The sequence below is a fragment of the Episyrphus balteatus genome, chromosome 4, assembly GCF_945859705.1.
Source record: "Episyrphus balteatus chromosome 4, idEpiBalt1.1, whole genome shotgun sequence".
NCBI classification, from domain to species: Eukaryota; Metazoa; Arthropoda; class Insecta; order Diptera; family Syrphidae; genus Episyrphus; species Episyrphus balteatus.
This window is the reverse complement of record NC_079137.1, coordinates 22,339,140-22,362,246: the sequence shown is the minus strand read 5'-3', so window position 1 is coordinate 22,362,246 and position 23,107 is coordinate 22,339,140. Positions and strand designations below refer to the sequence as shown.

At 31.6% G+C, this 23,107-nt stretch overlaps 1 protein-coding gene across 1 annotated transcript in view; it reads right to left on the bottom strand.

Annotated features, from left to right (window-relative positions):
• Nucleotides 1-16,363: 16,363 nt before the first annotated feature.
• The window catches only part of LOC129918450 (bifunctional lysine-specific demethylase and histidyl-hydroxylase NO66), a 76,811-nt gene continuing 70,067 nt past the window's right edge, over nucleotides 16,364-23,107 (bottom strand). The window contains exon 2 of the mRNA XM_055999032.1: nucleotides 16,364-17,565. Coding sequence (XP_055855007.1) covers nucleotides 16,448-17,565 — 1,118 coding nt within the window. The 3' untranslated portion in view covers nucleotides 16,364-16,447. The remainder of the gene's footprint in view (nucleotides 17,566-23,107) is intronic.

Sequence of the window (23,107 nt, the reverse complement as noted above, 5' to 3'; positions counted from 1 at the left end):
CGTCTTTGACTTAATATTACTTATTTTTTTATTTGTTTCAACAAATAATGTGCACCAAATCGATAGAAAATGTTGTAACGAACAATAAATAGCTTTATTTTTTGTCGTAGGACACTCTGAAGCCGAGTTATTCCCAAAAAACGATATTTTTGGGTGTTTTCGCACCGGTTTTGCATGCGTTCATTTATCAATTGCTCGGCCATCTTTGGTGATAATGAGCTGATTTTTTCTGTAAAATGTAGGACATGTATAGGGCTACAAAATAGGTTAGAAAAATGTCAATCATGATAATAAGCTTTTTTCGAAATAATGATAAAAATGTGTTTTTTAACAACAAGAATTTGACTTTGAATGGTTGTCATTTTGTATTTACTCACTTACAGTGAAATTACATACAACGATAGAAAATATTCGGCCCTAGCGAGGTATTCCGTCGGAGCGGATTTTTTCCGATTTTCTACGAATCGGAGACTTTTTGCTTCGAGGTATTTCTCCGATCCGCTGATCGGAGATTTTCTCCGACAAATTTCAACGCATGCGATGAAGTACTTGTAATGGTTGTATTCTTGACAGATACAAATCATTTTTTTTTTTCCGAAGCCCTCCGACAAGTTTTTGTTTTTTAATATTCCCACGCCTCTTTCCCCCCCAGATACCGCACGCGCTGGGGTCCATTTTCACCGAGTACGAAGTCATTTGCGGATGATTATCGTATCGGCACTTTTTAGTGTTTTTTGAAGGTAAAAACAAATTAAAAAGAACTAAATAAGTAAAGAGAATGGTGATACGAATATCAAAGGAAGGTCAAAGATTGGGACTGCTTAGTACAAGCATTTATTATATCTGTGCAAAATAAAAAAAATTTAAAATGAACAAAAAAATAAATTTAATATTTCATGTTTAATTTTCAGAAAGTGTCAAAATTTTAAAACAAAAAAGTTTTAATAGTCAAGAGTGTTGATAAAAAAATAATTCAATATACATATGTACATACAACTAGGTATAAAGACATTAAATGAGAAAAGAATCAGTAAACATTGAACATAAATACAAAAAAAAAAGTTTATGAGCGTGGTACACTGGTTTTTAGTATTTTTTTCAGACTAGTTTTATTAATATTAAAATCAAACAGATTAGTATTCAAATTTACAAGCTTACACATGCGAGTTAAGGGCACATGCATACCATAATTAGTACGGTGTTGGGGTAGTTTTATTAAATCTAAGCTACGAAAGTTATAAGCACCTCTCCGGTAGTTAAAATTAATAGAATTAAGCAGATCCGGGCCATCAATTACACCCGTTATAAGTTGATGAATAAATACAAGGTCGTTATTTACTCTCCTTTGAGACAAGGTTTGGATCTGCAGTAGGTTGATTCGATGCTCATAGGAAGGAAGGTTAAAAGGGTCCGTCCATGGTAAGCCTTTTAAGGCAAAACGAATAAAATTACGTTGGACTGATTCTATTCTTTCTATATGGATGCTGTAAAAAGGTGTCCAAACTTGAGATGCGTATTCTAAGTGGGGCGAACTAAGCAGTTGTAAAGAGCTAATGTAACGTAAGGGTCCCTAAACTCTTTCGACCAACGCTTGACAAAACCTAACATAGAATTGGCCTTGTTTACAATCAGGTTTATGTGCTCTGAGAAATCGAGGTTGGAGTTAAAGTTAACACCAAGGTCTTTAAAGCTATGCACACGGAGTAAAGTGTGATGCGGAATAAATAATTAAAATGTAAGTAATAAAGAAAACAAAGTATTTTAGTAAAATTTATTTACTTGTTATGGATTTTTGTGTTTAGGCAAAACGAAAAAACATAAGTATAAACAAAAAGATCACCAAAAATTGTGGATAAATTGGGAAGATCTGCCCAATCAGTTGAATTGAATTGCACCACGACAAAGGGATGTTGGTGAATGGAAAAAAGGATGTTCTTGACCATACATAAGTCCAACATAAAATAAAAATTTCGAAAACAGAAAAGAAATCGCGGGCACTAACGGGCGGGCGGGCCTTACAGGCAAAAGTCTTTCACAAATAAATTTTCTTTCACTTTTTAAAATATTCCTTTTTTCTTGAGTTTTTTTTACCCTTATTTGTTTGGACTCGACTTTCAAAAATAACGCGACACTTTCCATAGTCACTAATTTTCTTCAATGGAATAACTTCAACTCGTTTGTTATTCTTTGAATTGTTTTTTTTTTCATCTGTTGTTCTTTTCTGTCATCTGTGATAATTATAGAGATGGCCTTCTCAAAATTCGATTCGATATTTTGTTGAATAGAAATATCGGAATATTGATTAATTTTCCAATTAACGCAAGGGTGTAATTTACCGTACATTGACATTCTTACTTATGAGAAACTATGCAATGAAACTCTCTATATAGTTATATGACAATTTAAATGTATTTAGGTGTTTTTATATAAAAATATCGAAAGATATACCAACTTATCGATATATCGGTATATTTTGCACATCACTATTAAAATCTTGAATCTGACGCATGTCAAATTATTGCGATGCGGTGCGCCGTAGTCTAGTATTTTTTCCGATGAAAGATACCTCGAATGCAATTTGAACCTCCGACGGAGTATGCGTTGCGGAAAATCTCCGCTCCGATGGAATACCTCGCTAGGGCAGATTATAAGGAAGAGAATGTATGTCTATTTTTTGGTCTACGACAATCTGGAGCAAAGATATTAGCTTTGAAGTAAAATATCCCAAAAAATGCATTTTTGTGAATAACTCCGCTAAAAAGAATGACCAGGTGGTGAGAAATTGGGTTTAAGCCTTTTAAATATACCCCTATCGATCGATGAAATAAAAACTGACAGTGCCTCTGTGCGCAAGGTTAGGCCCTTTTTTCCGACGCTTTGACTGGAGTACAAGTACTTAAGCCTGTCTGGACATATGGTATTGAACTCTGGGGTTGTACGCGCGATACAAATTTAAATATATTACAAACTTTTGAAAATAAATTATTAAAATCATTTGTAAATGCGCCGTGGTATATAAGAAACGAAGATCTTCACAGGGATCTTGGAATCCCCACGGTTCGCGAAGAAATAAAAACTTTTGCCAAAAAGCATAGAAAACGGTTAGTCGAACATACTAATAGAACAATACTAGAAATTCTCGACGAGACAAACTTAGTACGACGGACGTTTGCGAAGGACTAAACCTTCCGATTTGGTACAGTGAAATTTTTCAATTTAATTCCTTTATTTCAAAATATCGGCATTGATTAATATAAATTTAAGGTCCAATTTATTCACACTCCATTAAATTTAAAGTCGCCATTAAAAAAGGGAAATTTTAAAATTTGTATGCGATTTGACAGTTTTATAATTTTTAATGGAGCCTTTAAAAATAATGGAGAGTGAATAAATTGGGCCTAAATGTTTTAGAGATTTATTTGTTTAACTTCCTTTAAAATATTTTTTTTGATAAAAAAATTTAAACCATTACTTAAATGATTTACTTTTAAAACAAATGTTATTTATTTATTTTTAAATATCATTAGTACGAACTTTCACCGGAAAGTTACCTACAACACGTAACTTAACTTCGAGAAAGATAAATTGCTAGATAAGTTCCATCTGAACTTAGTTGCAATCGGGAGGAGGAGGTGGTTTTACTGGTTAAGAGTCCCACATATCTATGAGCACGCGTTTTCCGGTCGTCATAGAATCTTTTGAAGATTTCACGGACAAAAAAAAAAAAATCTTTCAAATAAGCTAAAGAAAATTTTTGAATCTCCAATAGTTTATTTTTAATTGAAATTTTTGCCGCACTGCTAAAAATTTCAGGTGGAACGGGAGAAAATGGCCTCACTTTTTCGTGGATGCTGCCATGGTTCATCGATGTATAAGACGTTATCACGTCAATAATGACTAATTTCCACAAATATCCATTTAAATTATTTAAAAATGTGTAACAACCACTATACGCATTTTCCAAAATTGTATTCAATGAATGTAGGTAAGTTTTGACTTTTGGGTCACTATAGCAAAATGTTTCCACGCACTTATTTTGGACAATGAAAATTTTTAAATATTACTTAGGCCGTGTGTGAATTGCGTTAAATAGTTAACACCGTGTAAAATTTTTGACACTATTGAGGTGAACAAAAAAATTTCAGCTGTATGACTTATTGTTTAATATTTTTCTCTGTAATTTTTTTTGATAAACTGCCCCGTTTCGAAGTTATTCAACTTTAAGATATAAAATATAATAATTTTTCCTTTATTTTTTTTTCAATTTTTTGATGAAACTATTAGATTTTTCAAAAAATTTGGCAAACTTTTCGAATATTTGTATTCTATGTTGCATTTTGGTTTCACAGATCCTTTTATATAACTCTCAAACCCCTAATACTATCATATTAGATTTCTTCAATAAATTCGAATTATTCATTTTTTCAACTAAAAATTATTTTAATTAATTTTTTGCGTCGGTTTTTTTTAATTTTATAAATGCAATTTTGTAGAGCGTTCAATTTTATACAAGAAAATTAAATATTATATTAAATTATAAAATTAAATCTAGCCTTTTTGATGAACCATTAAAAAGTTATAAAATTCGAAACTCAAAAACAAAATCTTTCCCATGTAAATCATATGGGAAATAGAAATTTGCGATGCGGCGGTACTTTATGTTAATATTAAGGGCTGAATCTTTTACAGTATTTTTTTTCGTCATTTCCAACTATATTTTCGGTATTACTTTTTTTTTGAATCAGTATAATGCTGATAATATTACCTTTCATTTGATACATCACACATAACGATACATTTACTACAAGCTACACAATGTTAAATTAAAAACTTCAGAAATACCTCAAAACACCTGTGGAGATCTGTTTCCCATGACCAGCCACCAGTGTAGGAAGTACCGTATTCTCAGTTTGAAATTTCGACATTCTTATTTTTTTTGTAGGCATCGCACGTAGAGGTACTTGCATGATCTACGCGGCCAAAAGTCAAAATATCAAAGTTAACAAATATCCATTATGATTGCAGTCCACAAGTAGGGGACACTCCAACAAACACCAGGCTAAAACCACACTCTTCTCCAATTGCGAGAAACCAAAAAAAAAATTTGTGGGAACTTAATCATTGAAAATTTGTGAGACAGGACTGATTTGCCCGGTTTGGGACAGCCCGTCGTACACTTAGCGTTCAACGCACTCAACGCGAATTTAACAAATTAATTATAAAAACTTTATACTTTTTTATTAATTCGTATAGTAGCGATCTCAAACTGTCTAAAACTCTTTGTTTGAATATAATTGAAAGCACCATCAATTAGAATTTAAGGTTTTAAATTTGCGTTGAATGCGTTGAACGCTAGGTGTACGACGGGCATTAGCTATTTATTCAAATTGCAGTGTTTAAATTTTTTTCTGGTGAAAATAGCTATGGATACGGAAACAACAGGTATTAGACATTTCAAATACAATTTATTTTATGAAATTTGTTTTACCTCAATATTTTTTTAATGGTGGGCAAAAAGGGGCCAAAATAAAAATTATGTTTTAAAGAATTTTATGCATGAAAAGAAATTTCTTTGTGTATCCTGCTAGATCCCGCAATTATTGTTATTTGTATGAAAACTTGAACGCTTTACCTAACAAGTTCTTAACAATTCAGCCGCAGAATACCGCAGTCGTGCGAATTTTCAGCACATAGAAAATTTAATATATTTGCATAATTAGTATTATTGCATAATTAGTCTTATTATAATAATTTTGTATATTGGGCATTTAAAAATATTTTTTTAATTTCTTCAAAAAAAATTCAAGAAAAAAATTTGTTTCAAAAAAAAAAAATTATTTTGTAAAAATTTTGTTTCTAAAATTTTTTTTGTAACAAAAACAACTGAGTTTAGTAATTTGCGTGTTATAAAATATAAGAAAATAATTTTGGCCGCATAGATTGTTGAAATACCTCTATGTGCATCGTAGAAATATGATTAGAGCGTCATATAAAAGGTGAAATAATAAGGTTGTCGTTTAAAAAAATGGTTGTCGTTTTAAAATGGTAATTGAAAAAAAGAAGATTGATTTTCTTGCTTTTTTTGATCAAAATTGATTGAGTTCAAAATATTTTAGCTCTTTTTGTAGATGTCGTGCAGACATAGTTGATTTGAATATTTTGACTGAAACAATGGGCTTTTATGTCGTTTTCTTTCACTCTATTAAGGAGTACTCTAAATTTTTACTGCTTTTTCTGGAGTGAAAGAACATAATGAGAGTAATTTTTTTTTGTAATTGTGTGTGTGTGACAAGTCAAAAATGGATAATTTCCATGAAAAAAATAGTGATAACAGGCCTAAGGAAAAATTTTATGAATTGAAAAAAAAAAAAAAAAAAAATTAATATTAATATTAATAACATATGAAGCATAATAAGTCTGCTGGAAATGACCCACGAAGACGCAAGGCGCAAAAAATTATCTTTAAATTTCCTTTTGATTTTCGTTTCGCTGCGTCGCGCGCTTCTACACGTAGTATTTTTTTGAAGACGCAAATTTGACAGCTATTTTCTTTGGTTATATTTTGTTCTTGTTTTCGTATGATGACTTCTACAAAAATACGTAGACGCACAAGATGCACATAAGAACAAGGGAGAGAAAAAGATCGATTTCTCCTTTGCTCTTATGTGCATCTTGTGCGTCTACGTCTTCGTGTAGAAGCAGACTATGTAATTTAATGTACAAAAAAACAAACAACTCCAGTTTTGAATAAATTAAAAACGTTACTATACACGCAAATGATACAAAACCGACGAAGAAGACTGCGCGACCGACGAAATAAAATAAAACAGAACAGCAAAAACAAGAACAAGATCAAAGAGAAACGTCAAAAAGAGTCACAAAATTTTTACCTTTTTTTCGAACTTTATTTCTCTCTTCCTCTTATGTGCGTCTCGCGCTTTGCGTCTTCGTGTAGAAGCGCACTTAGTTTTACTTTTGGTATATTTTTCATTACGCTTCTGATCGGGGTTTTCAGCCTAATTGACACACACCCTTAGTTTGATAATTGTAAAATAAAAATATCCCATCAACGCAGAAAAAAAATGGGATTTTTTTGCTAAATGGCACAGTATTTTTTTTTGTTATTGATGGAGAACACTGGCTGAAAATTTTTTTTATTCGGTTTTCAATTTCATTTTGGAAAAAGTGAAGAATTAACGAAAAAATGGAAGAAATATATCTGGCGGAATATAATAAAATAGAAAATACATATATTCATAATGGTTGTTTTTGTTAATAACAATAGAGTTTGAAAAAAAAAACTTTTCGCATTTTCCACTTTTCAAACAAAATTTTAAAATGTCAAACTTCAAATTCATAAGTGTGTGTGGAAATCGGTGTAAATCTGACTAAAAATGTGGAGTAAATCCGGGGTACTCCGTAGTACTAAAATTACTCCGGAGTAATTTTTTTTTACACTTTTGTGGCGTGAAAGAACACAAAACCTTCAAAAGTGCAAAAATAAGTACTAAAAGGGTACTCTCATTGGAGTGAAAGTGAAAATATTCGAATCGTTAGAACTTTATTAATTTTTCTGAAGGAAGTTAAGCTATGGCTTTTGAGCATTGATCACACTGAAGTTGAAAATTTGATGCGCTATATAGTTTAATTTAATTGTAAATTTGATTTATTATTTTGTTTTTGTATCTTTTGAATTAATTTAAAAACAAATTTGAAATGCAATTTTCTTTTTTATACTCACCCCACACTAAAAAACATATAGGTACGTAACTATCAATTTATTAAGTGGCATTAAGCTCTATTTTGAATTAATTTAACTAATGCCTCAAACTATTCAATTTCATTCATCTTATAGATATAATTATTTATAATATTTTATTTACTTTGTAATTAATTGAATTATGTCACTTGAATAGAAACAACAATTTTTCTTTAGAAAATAGCGATTGGCATTTTGGTAAGGTAACTTAGTAGATTTTTGGTTTTGCATTTTCAAAGAGGAACTTTTAACAAACAATGTTTTAAAAACAAAAAACCCAAAACAGAAACCGTATGGCTGCTAGTTGCGTTTTTTCGCATAACTTCACAAAAAACAGGTGTTTTTTTTGCGTCACTTGAATAGAAACAAGCTCTTAAATTAGATAAAAATGATGAAAAATGGTGGAAAACACTAATTTTAGTAAAGCAATATTAAGCTTTGACATTATTTGCACATTATAACTAATTATGGGCTACGAGCTACCATTAGGTACCACAGAAAATGCATAAATAGAATTTAACATTGAGAATGCACTTGTACTGTACACAATCGTGGACCTAATTGGAGAAAGTGAAAAAAGTGTTTGGTAACTTCTTACAAATTAAGAAAATTACATTTTCTATAGTTAAAGGATTGAATAAGTGAAATAAACTTTCGTTTTCATCCGGAATGCATCTGTTTTGTTTCTATTGCGTTGTTTTTTTCTGGAACTACCCTTGCGCAATCTCTATGACGGTTGTTCTTCCACGTTCCTAAACTTGCCAAGAGCTTCTACCATTATTTCTTTGTAAAAGTTTGCATCTTTTTTCGAAGCGTGAAGCTTCAATTTTGCTATTGCACATCATAAAAACAAAGCGTATTACTGTAACACATTTTAGTGCCCTTTGGTGGCGATGCGATAAAAGATTCTTTCATAAACTAATGAAATAGGACTAATATTAAAGTTGTCCATCTGAGTTGGTATGTTTTTCCTTTAAAAAACCACTCTTTACCTCACTTCTTTTTAGTTCGAATGCAACTATAAAATAGTTAACTTTTTTGTTATCTTAGAGGAACTTAAAATGCTGTTATTTTGCATTTTGAGGCTTTTTAAATGATGCGCACATTTTATAACTTCCGTGATGGAACAAACCAACACATTACCATCGCACTAACACCACGTTTTTGACCGATTTTAGCGGCAAAGTGAAGGGAATTGTAGCAAGTTTTTTAATTATTTTTTTCTCTGCTCTTGATTTGGGTCTCACCTGTCTTATTTTTTTATTCAATCACTAGTTTACGATGTTTTAAAAATATTCTCATCTAAATTTGGTAAATTTTCCAATATCTTTCGCGATTTTGCATATTGCAAGTGCATTTTTAATGTTAAATTCTATTTATGCATTTTCTGTGATGCCTCGTAGCCCATAATTGGTTATAATGTGCAAATAATGTCAAAGCTTAATATTGCTTTACTAAAATTAGTGTTTTCCACCATTTTTCATCATTTTTATCTAATTTAAGAGCTTGTTTCTATTCAAGTGACGCAAAAAAAACACCTGTTTTTTGTGAAGTTATGCGAAAAAATGCAACTTGTAGCCATACGGTTTCTGTTTTGGGTTTTTGTTTTTACAACATTGTTTGTTAAAAGTTCCTCTTTGAAAATGCAAAACCTAAAATCTACTAAGTTACCTTACCAAAGCGCCAATCGCTATTTTCTAAAGAAAAATTGTTGTTTCTATTCAAGTGACGCGTAGTGTAATACAAAATTTATATAAAAAAATGGATTTAAGAAAAGTTAGAAGAAAAAAAATTTGATTTTTTCAATTTTTTCATGAAATATTAATGTTTTCAATAAATTTAGTTTTAAACCTTTAACGCATTATAAAAATTAAAGAATGGCTTTATTCTTTAAAAAAATATTAAACTTTTTAATGGCGTAATTTTTTTGTTAACTTTTCATATAAAAAAATTGATATAATGAGGAAAGAAAAAAAAGGTAAGTATTTTTTTTAGATTTTTCTTGTAAATTATGATAGGATTTAAAAAGTTATTCCGTTTTTCTACAAAACATACAGTTATAAATATGTGAGGCCTTAATCTATAGCTTAAGTACTTTACTATAAAGGAGATGGCACATTTTTCTATGGAGCTTGGGCCCAATGTGTTCACTAACGAAATTGGTATCAAATGAAAGGTGACGGTAAGCACATTACGTGGGTACAATATTTTCAAATTCGTTAGTGGGGTTTTGGAGATATTTGAGTTTGAAGTTTCGGATTTCACAATCAAGATTTCAGCTAATTTTTCGAACAATTAATCGTAGAATGCGTAATAATGGGTGTACAGAAATAATATTGGTATCAAATGAAAGGTATTTCTCTTGTCTATAAATCTGTATCAAAAGTTTTTTTCTTTGTTAAAAAAAAAATAATACATATTAGCATTGAATAATTACAAATAGAAGTGACACCGCAGATTACTCATGCGACTATAAGAGTACCGGAAGATAGATGAACTACAGGTTTGCGCCTTAAGTATCATGTATTTTCGAGTTGAGTCTTAACTAATAATTTTTTTTAAACCTTCATAAAAAAATTAATAATTATTATTATACATTTCAAAGACCTTATATTGATATAAGTTTTCGTATTTTGAAAAGTCATATTAGTCTAGAGAACAAGGACGATGCCTTTTACTCCTACTGGCCTAGGTTCGAATACCGGTGAAATTCGAAATTGTTTTTTTTTTTTTTTGCGGAGATTTTTTTGACAAATTTAATTAATTTTTATTCTAGTAATGTAAAAAAAAAAAAAAAAAACAATCTCAATTTCCCGTGAGATTCGAACCTAGGTAGGTAAACTTAACAGACATTCACCTTATCCTCTATGCTATCTCCACTTTTTGAAATAGGAAAACTTTTATCTATATGTATGAGCTGTTTAGGATTTGATTTTGGGTTGCTGGATTTGCTTTTGGATTGTTGGCTTTGCTTTTGGATTGTTGGATTTGCTTTTTTAATTCAACGCACGATACTAGCGACGACAATTTTACAGCGGAAGTTTCCCGGGGTGTCCACTTCTATTTGTAATTATTCCATGATATTAGGTATTAACTTCTCAAAAGGTGATTTTTTTAAGCGAGGCATTTAGCACATCGAAATATCAAAATATTCAGTGGTGACATGCACTTTTTTTTGCAATTTTTCGATAGCTTAATGTGTTACCTTTAATTCTATATATAAAATAGTTCTATAAAACATACAAAAACCTTATAATAAGCAAAATACACAAAAACGCGCTGAAATATGCCTATTAAATAATAAGAATAGAAACTATAGTTCAGTCAATGGGGAAAAATCTGGAAAAAGCTATGACTACAGCTAAGTTTGAATGCAGTATTGAAGAGGGGTTTATCCCAAGTACTAATCTCAGATTGCGTATTGTTTGGTCTTGTGGGGCGACTGCCATTTTGAAAAACGCATTTGTCTCAATATCTCGAGAACGACTGGTCGGACAGAAAACTAGATAGGACTGTTTAGATTGGAAATTAGTTAATCTTTCTTTTTCTAGTTCATTTTTCTCTAGGAGTTATAATTTCAGAGTTACACACCGAAAATTGTGTGTTTTTTTATATTTTAAATATTTTAAACAACCCTTAGAGTTAAGTGTGGAATTACTGAGAATGAGATACTTTGCGGTTCTGTTACTCTGAAAGTATAACTCCTAGAGAAAAATGATGTACTAGAAAAAGAAAGATAACCTAATTTCCAATCTAAAAAGTCCTTTCTACGCATTCTACGATTAATTGTTCGAAAAAATAGCTGAAATCTTGATTTTGAAATCCGAAACTTCAAACTCAAATATCTCCAAAACCCCACTAATGAATTTGAAAATATTGTACTAACGTAATGTGCTTACCGTCACCTTTCATTTGATACCCATTTCGTTAGTGAACACACTGGGCCCAAAAATGTGCCATCTCCGGAGATGGCACATTTTTCTATGGAGCTTGGGCCCAATGTGTTCACTAACGAAATTGGTATCAAATGAAAGGTGACGGTAAGCACATTACGTGGGTACAATATTTTCAAATTCGTTAGTGGGGTTTTGGAGATATTTGAGTTTGAAGTTTCGGATTTCACAATCAAGATTTCAGCTAATTTTTCGAACAATTAATCGTAGAATGCGTAATAATGGGTGTACAGAAATAATATTGGTATCAAATGAAAGGTATTTCTCCTGTCTATAAATCTGTATCAAAAGTTTTTTTCTTTGTTAAAAAAAAATAATACATATTGGGTATTAACTTCTCAAAAGGTGATTTTTTTAAGCGAGGCATTTAGCACATCGAAATATCAAAATATTCAGTGGTGACATGCACTTTTTTTTGCAATTTTTCGATAGCTTAATGTGTTACCTTTAATTCTATATATAAAATAGTTCTATAAAACATACAAAAACCTTATAATAAGCAAAATACACAAAAACGCGCTGAAATATGCCTATTAAATAATAAGAATAGAAACTATAGTTCAGTCAATGGGGAAAAATCTGGAAAAAGCTATGACTACAGCTAAGTTTAAATGCAGTATTGAAGAGGGGTTTATCCCAAGTACAAATCTCAGATTGCGTATTGTTTGGTCTTGTGGGGCGACTGCCATTTTGAAAAACGCATTTGTCTCAATATCTCGAGAACGACTGGTCGGACAGAAAACTAGATAGGACTGTTTAGATTGGAAATTAGTTAATCTTTCTTTTTCTAGTTCATTTTTCTCTAGGAGTTATAATTTCAGAGTTACACACCGAAAATTGTGTGTTTTTTTATATTTTAAATATTTTAAACAACCCTTAGAGTTAAGTGTGGAATTACTGAGAATGAGATACTTTGCGGTTCTGTTACTCTGAAAGTATAACTCCTAGAGAAAAATGATGTACTAGAAAAAGAAAGATAACCTAATTTCCAATCTAAAAAGTCCTTTCTACGCATTCTACGATTAATTGTTCGAAAAAATAGCTGAAATCTTGATTTTGAAATCCGAAACTTCAAACTCAAATATCTCCAAAACCCCACTAATGAATTTGAAAATATTGTACCCACGTAATGTGCTTACCGTCACCTTTCATTTGATACCCATTTCGTTAGTGAACACACTGGGCCCAAAAATGTGCCATCTCCTTTAATCGGCCCTAGCGAGGTAATCCGTCGGAGCGGAAATTCTCCGATTTCATACGAAATATGCTTCGAGGTATTTCTCCGACATGTAAAAACTGTCCGATTCGGATGAAATCGGACAAAATCCGCTCCGACGGATTACCTCCCTAGGGCCGAATATCTTATAATTTTTTTACAAGAAAGTTGCCAAATAAATCATTTTTAGATCATTTTTTTTCTTCAACAAAAGCACACAACATATTTTCTTATGACGTTATCACGTAAATAAAAATCATCGTCCGTAAACCGGCTTTACATACAACCACTTTTTGACTAGCGATATACACTCACTCACAAAAGTAAGTATACACCCCTAACTTTGTTTAACCAAGACCGCTAAAAGAAAATCCGAAAAGAAAGGAAGGTACTGGTAAAAACGGCAGTGAATCGTTTATGGTATGGGGGTTTTTGCTAACTTTTGGTGTGGGTAAATTGGTCCCCTTGAGGAAACAAAACCAGATCCAAACGCCCCCCAGTCACTCGATTTGGATACTATTTAGCATCTGTGAGACCATTTGGTGAGAAAAGTAAGGAAGCACTCAAAGGATTAGCTGGAATTAGTCTTATAGGAAGAGTGGATAATATTCGGCCCAAATGTTTCAAAAAAATGTAGTAAAATCAATGCCTTCAAGTGAGTTTGACCTCGTCAAATCTAGGGGGTAGCCTGAAATGTATTAATTCCCAAAAAAAATGTAGGTATTTATACTTTTAACATTGATTTTCATAGTTTTTTCTTCTCTGTATACTTACTTTTGTAATGCGAAATTTTGTACTGTATTTAGTTTTTTGTCAGTTTTTCATTTAGTATTGTTTGTTTGAAAATTTTTTTTTTGTAAATATGTAGGCTATGATTAATGAAATAAAACCACATTTAAATTTTTTTTGAAGATGTGTTAGATTTTTTTTTTTGCGGTATTGGTTTGGTTAAACAAAGTTGGGGGTGTATACTTACTTTTGTGACTGCGTGTAGGTACCTACTATATCGTCGGCACAAAGCCAAAACCGCGAATCTGCATTTTTTGACATTTTTACTTTAATGCGTCATGAACCTTGTTATCGGTTTCTCTATTCACTGCATCGACCCCAGTCCTCCATCTGTTGCCTAAAAGCCTAAAATATCAATTTTCGTTGCACGAGTTTCCATAAGATTGCATGAATTTCCAAAACTTTGAAGCCGTTTTTCTCAAAACTACAATTTTGCAGAATCGTGGTTTTGGCGTTGTGCCCACGATATATCAAGTTATGCATTCGTACAAAAAAAAAAGTTGAAATAACATTTTTCCATGACATTGCGATGATAGAGAATGCCAAAAAAGTGGGTCCCGAAAGTCCGTCTATCTGTAAAAGGAGCTACAGCCTAAACGGATGGACCGATTGACTTCAAACTTGGTAGATATGTAGCATTTTTTTTGGGAATCTCCAGAGGGGTTTTTCAAATTAATTTTTTAGGACCAAAAATAACGGTACTTGTCATATACCGTTTTTAGTAAAGTTGAAATTGCTCCAAAACGGCTCCAACGATTTTGTTTAAAAAATTCAAATGTCTATCTTTAAATAAAAAAATCATTATTACGGTACCTGCCATAGAACCGTTTTTTTTTTTTCAAATCCGATTATCTCCGAAGCTGCTTATTCGATTTTAACAAACTTTTTGTGAAGAAGCATTTATATAATTTTAATATAAAATTTGATAATTTTTTTTTTTAAATCAAATTTTCGAAAAGTGACATTGAATATTTTTGAAATTTCGTTTTTAGATGTTGATTAGTGATTTCTGAAAAATGGCATACCAATTTTATTTTAAAACTTTTTTTCCAAAAAATTATTTATAAAAACTTATTTTTTTTTTAAAACGGCTCTAACGATTTTGAAAATTTTTTTTCTAAAAATACATCTTAATATATCAATCCAAACTCCATACTTGTTTTGGAGGACAATTTGATTTAAGATTTTGTTTTATTTAAAAAAAACGAATTTTACATTTAGAAATATTTTATTTTTTAACAATTTTGTCAGGAGTGTAAAAGTGGAGTTAGCAGGTTTACACTCTAAGCCGACGATAAGCAACTTGAACTCTAAGAGCAAGTTCGTGCGACCCAGTCGTGCATTTTATTTTGTGGAGTTTGCAATTTGATTGGAATAAATTCCTAACCCTTTTAAAAAATACAATATTGCACCCAAAAACGAATCATTCTCCGAAAACGAAACCTATTTAGCTATCGTTTATTTATTGACGATTATTGAGTTACAGAAAAAAAAACACATTTTATATTCGGGAGGCGAGCCTCGGCCACCTGATTTAGAGGCAACTACTAGTTTTTCAATTAATTTTTATTTTTCAGGCAACTACTAGCTCACCTAGACTAATACGACTTCTAAGGATGTAAAACTTTTATTTATATAAACTGTTTAGGAAATATTGAATCAGCATCAAACTGTGAGGCGATTATCGTCGTTTCGATTATCATTTTAAAAATTACGGAATCACCCCCAAGGTTATAATTAATTCTCATGAACTCAACAGATTGAAGATAAATTGAAAAAAAAGTAACGTTCTTTTTATGCAGGTTCTAACATCTCAAAAAGGACAAAGTTGGTTTTATTTGTTTGGTCAACAATTTCAACATAAAATATCTCAGGAAATAAAAAAGATATTCGAAAGATTTCTTATAGAAACCGAAACGGAAAGTATAATTTGGTTTGAACAAAAAATCGCTCTTAACTTCAAAAGTAGTAAAAAAAACTTTGTTTATTAAATTTTCTAATGGTAATATTTCAAAAAAACGTGCGCCGATGAATTTTGAATTCGAGTTCAATTTTATTTTAAAACTTTTTTTCCAAAAAATTATTTATAAAAACTTATTTTTTTTTTAAAACGGCTCTAACGATTTTGAAAATTTTTTTTCTAAAAATACATCTTAATATATCAATCCAAACTCCATACTTGTTTTGGAGGACAATTTGATTTAAGATTTTGTTTTATTTAAAAAAAACGAATTTTACATTTAGAAATATTTTATTTTTTAACAATTTTGTCAGGAGTGTAAAAGTGGAGTTAGCAGGTTTACACTCTAAGCCGACGATAAGCAACTTGAACTCTAAGAGCAAGTTCGTGCGACCCAGTCGTGCATTTTATTTTGTGGAGTTTGCAATTTGATTGGAATAAATTCCTAACCCTTTTAAAAAATACAATATTGCACCCAAAAACGAATCATTCTCCGAAAACGAAACCTATGGAAAAAATGTAGTTTGGTTTTAAACTATTTTAATTGATACGTAATCAAGTTAATGACTTATTTTGATGATACGCCGCCAACCTAACCAACTGAGAATAATCGCCACTGGACTAGGTGGTTATTTTTTGTGCGTGAAAGATTCATCAAACAAAACAAAAATAAAAAGTGCTCCAAATTGCTTCCCAGTTTTTTTGCGTCAGTTTAAAGTTTATTACCTAACATTTAGTATGTAATTTTAAACTTAAAATAGTTAAGTATTTTAACAATTAAAAGGTTTTTCAAACATTAAGAGCCCTCTCTCCCACAGTGCTGTCACAATGCCTATTTTCTTATCTTCGTCATCATTTAATGGTAATTCATTAACAGCAACATATTCTGGATAGGATTTAATTAAAACCTCAACGCTGCTTGCACAGTCACTTTCTATCTCAATATAGTTAGGATCATATTCACAGTACTCTTTGGAATTATCCACGTAGTAGTAAATACGAATAGTTTCCTCCTCTTCTAGCAGACGCATTATATTGGCCCTTAACAAGCGAACTTTAGTCATTGAGTTGATTGAATAGTCACAAACCAACATTCCTTTAGAGTTCACCGTGTTCTTGCTCCCAAACACTGTTCTGTTCATTTCTTGGTCAGTGATGTTTGGAGGAAGCGCTTCATGTTGGAACTTCTTTGCTAATTGGTCAACAGATTGGTCAATTGGAATTTCTTCTAAGGATTTCGAAATAAGATCGCGACACCTTCGGAGAAAATCTTTTCGTTCTCGTGTCGAAATATCAGAGTAAACAATTCCAGCATTATGCCACACGTTTAACGGTAGACCTCGCCGGAATTCGACATTTTCCGCTATAGCACGTTGAAGGATCATCGGAAACATTTTTTCAAACAGATCAGCGTATGATTGTTTTTGATATACGCTCAATGTTATGTGTAACGAATGGAATCCAGGCTCAGTGAACGCCTGATGTATTGTTCCACGTGGAAAATAAAGGATATCTCCAGGCATAAGCACCTTCTCCATGATTGGTTTTCCTATTTTATTTTGTTCAAAGTTTTCAGATGAAAATCGTGGCAACTGCTCACTTTCTTTCCGGGGATTATATAATTTCCATCGTTTTCGCCCTTCAATTTGAAGAACAAAAGCTTCGATATCATCGTAATGTGGAGCGAACCCCTGTGAATTGGGAGGAGTTAGATACGCGTTGGAGCCAACCATACAATGGAATAATTCTTGCAGAGATGTATTCATTGCAAATATGGGAGAGAGATAAGTTTGAGGATTTAGCAGACGTATGCTACATCCATTCGCATAGTAATCCCAGACTACTGGTGGTATTGCGCGTCCTTCTGGATTTAAAGTATTACGAACACCTGTAGAATTTAATTGAAAAGATATTTTTTGTTAAATTAAAAATACGTATATTGTATGTTATAAAAATATTACTGCAAACATAAAAAAACAAGAATGTTGAAATACAAATTATATGGGCTACTTCGAAACATTCAGAGGTAAGAGTAATAAGCAGGGATAGGATTTTGTGTACCTAAAAATTAAAAAAAGGCATGATAAAATATACAAAAGGGATGCAGGGACTAGCGGCGCCCAATCGAAGCACTCAACATCACTCACTTCAAAATTTTGCGAGCTCTTGTTCTGCGTATTCTCAAATAAAGCAATTTATTTATTCTATTCTCTCTAAGTCCCTTATTCGCACAAAAAACGGATTTGAACTTCTCAAAAATATTTTTTGCGACTGTCCCTTTTGCTGTTTTTAAGTAGCTTTTGATTTTGTCAAAAATCTGGAGAACTTTTTTTTTTCTTTCTCTCGTTCAAAACCTGATACCTGCTGAGTGCTGGTTGCTGTTGCCGGTGGCGTAAGTGGTGGCATCCAAACAAGCTATTGTGATTTTTTTACGTAAAAAAGATTCCATCCGGAAAAATTGCGTTTCACTTTTCCGTATTTCTGGAGGACTTATTTCTCATAGGTATCATGATTTATCATATGATATATTCAGTAATTAAAGCTTAGAAACATTTTAAGATAATAATTGACAAAAACAGCAAAAATATTGAAATCCTGCTTTTAGGCCGTGTGTGAATTGCATTAAATAGTTAAATTCGTGTTAAATTTTTGACACTATTGAGGTGAATAAAAAATTTTCAGCTGTTAAAAATTTATTGGGCTCTGGGACCTGGTTAAATTTGAGTTAAATTTTTTTTTGCAGATGGTTTTGTTTTTTTTTATTAAAAAGGAGTATCACGGCAGAAAAAAGGCAGAAAAAATTTAAAACAATAAATTTTTTTTTTTTAATTATTTTGTTCACCTCAAAAGTGTCAAAAATTTAACACGGATTTAACTATTTAACGCAATTCACACACGGCCTTAGTAAATCCCACATGAACAAAAACATCTTAATTAAGGAAAATGTAAAATCTCAACGCCCGTTATATTTAAAAAGTCAGTTATGTAAAGAAAATTATAATAAAATACATTAAAACAAATTTATACGTGTTTTGTTATTTTATATAGATAGATATAGTTATATAGATCTTAGTTGCAACGGTGGCGGCGGCGTCTGCGTCAACATTCTTCGTGGCGATGAAAGCGGCGCGGGTGTCGGCATTCTTTGTGGTGACGACGGAGGCGTTGACGTTCTTTGTTGTGACGACTGCGGCGTCGTCGTTCTATTTGGAGATAACGTTGAAGTCCTTCGTGCCGGCGGCGGTGGCGATGGTGGAGATATTGATCGTATTCTTTTTCTCGATAGTCCTCTATTAGTTGGTTGCATCAATGAAGTGTCTGATTCTGATGATTGCGAAAGTGGCGACTTTCTTTTTTTCTTGATAATGATGATGATGATGATAATCTTGAATTTGGACGGTTCTCTTTAAGGGCTTTTGTCTTTAAGAAATCTTTCAACTTCCATCCTATTTTTTGTTTTGTTTGATTAGAATTTTTGATTGCTAAAAGTGCAAGTTTTTTACCACGATCCATCGTCTAATAATAATTACACAATTTATGTATTTCTTGTGACAAAAAACATTTGAATATAGGTATTGAACTTACCAAAATAAAATATGTCACACTTTTAATTATTTATTACACAACACTTTTAAATATTCCTCTAAATAGGGCGCGTGCCGTCCACCTTAGACCTTACTCAACTAATGACCTAAAACAAAAAATCGTCTACCTACTTATTGTTATGCATAGATACATACACACATGTATGAAAAAAAAGGATACAAAGAATGAAAAAAAAGGCGTATGAGCCAAACAAGTTGTGAGATACTAAGCAAGAAAGGCACATAAGCACACAATTATGGCGTATGTGCCCTTTTTGCTTAGCAAATGGTTTATACGCCCTTTTTGCTTAGTAAAATGATAAAAAGTGGATATGCGCCTTTTTTCATTGGTGGTTTTGAGCTATTTCTAGTTGGAAATTCGAATTTTTTATTTCATACAAAAATAAGATGCAATTAAACGTTTCCAAATATGCCTCAAACTCATTTTTCGATTTTTGGCTCATGCGCCCTTTTTGCTTAGCACGGCAGTATACGTTTAAAGCGAGATATTAAAAAACAAAACAAAAACCAACCTTGGAAATTACAAAAAAATCATCTGTACCAAATTTCAAGAAAATCCCTCAACCCGTTTAGGCTGCAGCTTCATGTACAGCTTTTTGTGACGACGCACCGACGCACAGGCCGACGGACGTCACGACGAAAACCACTTTTTCGGACTTCTCCATCATCGTAATGTTAGTTTTGATTAAAACCTCGAATTTTTTTTTTACACGAAACCAATACTTGCCCTATTGAGCAAGTAAAATGGTTTGAGTAAAAGTTGTAGACATTTATATTATCTACAACTTTTGTATTTGACTTTTTTCGATAGGAGGTCTACTTTTGACAGAAATCGTAAAAAACCACGATTTTTGACACCCACCCCACTTTTTCGCCCACCCACCCCTTTTCCCCCAATTTGTTTGTTGGCAATTTATTTTTCCCCTTTCATATACCATTTATCCTAAATTTTCCCACCACCCTTATGCTGCTAATAATTTTTTTATTTTCAAAAATTATTGGCACTGGTCTATAACATGGCTGTGAATGTTATAAAATTATGAATGTAATAACTACGAACGAAAACAGCAAAAATAAAAAAAATCTGACAAAAAAGTAGTCCTAAAAGTAAGGTCCTATTTTTCAAATATCTCGAAAACTAGATGGCATAGGAACATATGGATTTCAGCATTTGATAAGGAATTAATTTAGGCAGTTTATTTTATTAGAACATTTTGTATTTAGATCCACAGCCTTTACACAAATAATATTCAATGTAATTTTTTAAACTTTTTTTCACAAATTTTGACTTTGAAATCAATTATTTCAAAAACTATTGATTGAAATGACTTGATTTAAAAATTAAAATTAAGTGTACAATTTTGGCTTTTGAAAAAAGTATCATTTGTTACTGTAAGTGTTGCCGTCGTTTTTTAATATTTTTTTTTTATTTTGAGTCATTTTTTAGAAAATTGTGTCTGGCAAGGTGTTGCAACCATCAAAACTGTCTGGCTCTTGAGGTAACATCTTTTCATAGGTCCCCAAATAACATATGTATATAAAATTTAGCTGGTATACTATGACGAAAGTAGGGTCCTAATTTTTGCAAGTTTAGGGGTGTCTGGCAGGGGGAAACAACCGTCATAGGTGTCTGGCAATTAACGACGAGACTTCTGAAGTTATCCTTAAGAAAATATAAAAAAATGAAGCGGTATACTTTGACGAAAGTAAGGTCCTATTTTGTACACCTTTAGTACCGTTTACCTGCCAAAGCAACCACAACCCAGAACTAAAAAGTCCCTGGTCGTTCTTACCTCTATGGGGGGTATGCACAGACAACCTTTCAGCTGGTATAAAATAACGAAGGTCTGGCCGTCGTGGGCTCTTGCTCTATGAGGTTCTTAAGATTAAATTCTTAAGATTAGAAGACAGAATACTCTCTCTGAAGAAGACTGTAAACACAGTGTTGCGAATAAAGGTCGTTCGGTCAGTTACCCATATAAAACATTAAATTCCCACAAGTTGGATTACTTGCTATAAATTCCCACAGTTTGGATTACTTGCTTGTGCATACATATGACACCGCTTCCATCGATTGCATATGCCAGCGCTTGCATATGCCATCGCTTGGATATACCATCGCTTGCATAGTGCTAGGTGTAACGACCCTTATTCGCTGATGCCAACAGTCATTGATTTCTGAAATATGAAATCGCTGACAAATAGAAATAAGTTTCTACTTGAAATAAGTTACTAAGTCAAAATAAATATCCAACCAAATCATTATTGTTTGGTATTTAAAACGAATAAGGTGTTTTCTTTACAACAGTCGAAACGTCGGAGAAAAGAAAGACAAACAATTTACAAACAAGACCTCAAGCCCACTTAGGATTGAATTTAAGTTTAGTAGATTTGGCTTATCTTACCATAAAGAAAGTGATCTTCAAAAATTCATATTTCTTTCTCCCAAGAACAAAGTATATTTTTTTTTCATGTATTTTAGTGTGCTGATTTTGTGTGGGTTTTCTACAAAACAATTGATTTTTTGTATCTTTTAATGCGTATATCTCAAAATCCTGACGTGATAGAATTTGTTTTGACTTCGGATTCGAACTCAGCACAGCAAAACCATAAAAAAGTATACTTTTGTTCCTAAGGGAAACAAATCTGAAGTTTTACAAGGCAGTTTATCGAATGGTTTATCACAAATAAGATATTTCTAAATAGAAAAATAGTATATAAAATAACAAAACACGTATAAATTTGTTTTAATGTATTTTATTATAATTTTCTTTACATAACTGACTTTTTAAATATAACGGGCGTTGAGATTTTACATTTTCCTTAATTAAGATGTTTTTGTTCATGTGGGATTTACTAAGGCCGTGTGTGAATTGCGTTAAATAGTTAAATCCGTGTTAAATTTTTGACACTTTTGAGGTGAACAAAATAATTAAAAAAAAAAAAATTTATTGTTTTAAATTTTTTCTGCCTTTTTTCTGCCGTGATACTCCTTTTTAATAAAAAAAAAAACAAAACCATCTGCAAAAAAAAATTTAACTCAAATTTAACCAGGTCCCAGAGCCCAATAAATTTTTAACAGCTGAAAATTTTTTATTCACCTCAATAGTGTCAAAAATTTAACACGAATTTAACTATTTAATGCAATTCAATTGCGTTTCACTTTTCCGTATTTCTTATAGGTATCATGAATTATCATATGATATATTCAGTAATTAAAGCTTAGAAACATTTTAAGATAATAATTGACAAAAACAGCAAAAATATTGAAATCCTGCTTTTAGGCCGTGCGTGAATTGCATTAAATAGTTAAATTCGTGTTAAATTTTTGACACTATTGAGGTGAATAAAAAATTTTCAGCTGTTAAAAATTTATTGGGCTCTGGGACCTGGTTAAATTTGAGTTAAATTTTTTTTTGCAGATGGTTTTGTTTTTTTTTTATTAAAAAGGAGTATCACGGCAGAAAAAAGGCAGAAAAAATTTAAAACAATAAATTTTTTTTTTTTTAATTATTTTGTTCACCTCAAAAGTGTCAAAAATTTAACACGGATTTAACTATTTAACGCAATTCACACACGGCCTTAATAAATCCCACATGAATAAAAACATCTTAATTAAGGAAAATGTAAAATCTCAACGCCCGTTATATTTAAAAAGTCAGTTATGTAAAGAAAATTATAATAAAATACATTAAAACAAATTTATACGTGTTTTGTTATTTTATATACTATTTTTCTATTTAGAAATATCTTATTTGTGATAAACCATTCGATAAACTGCCTTGTAAAACTTCAGATTTGTTTCCCTTAGGAACAAAAGTATAC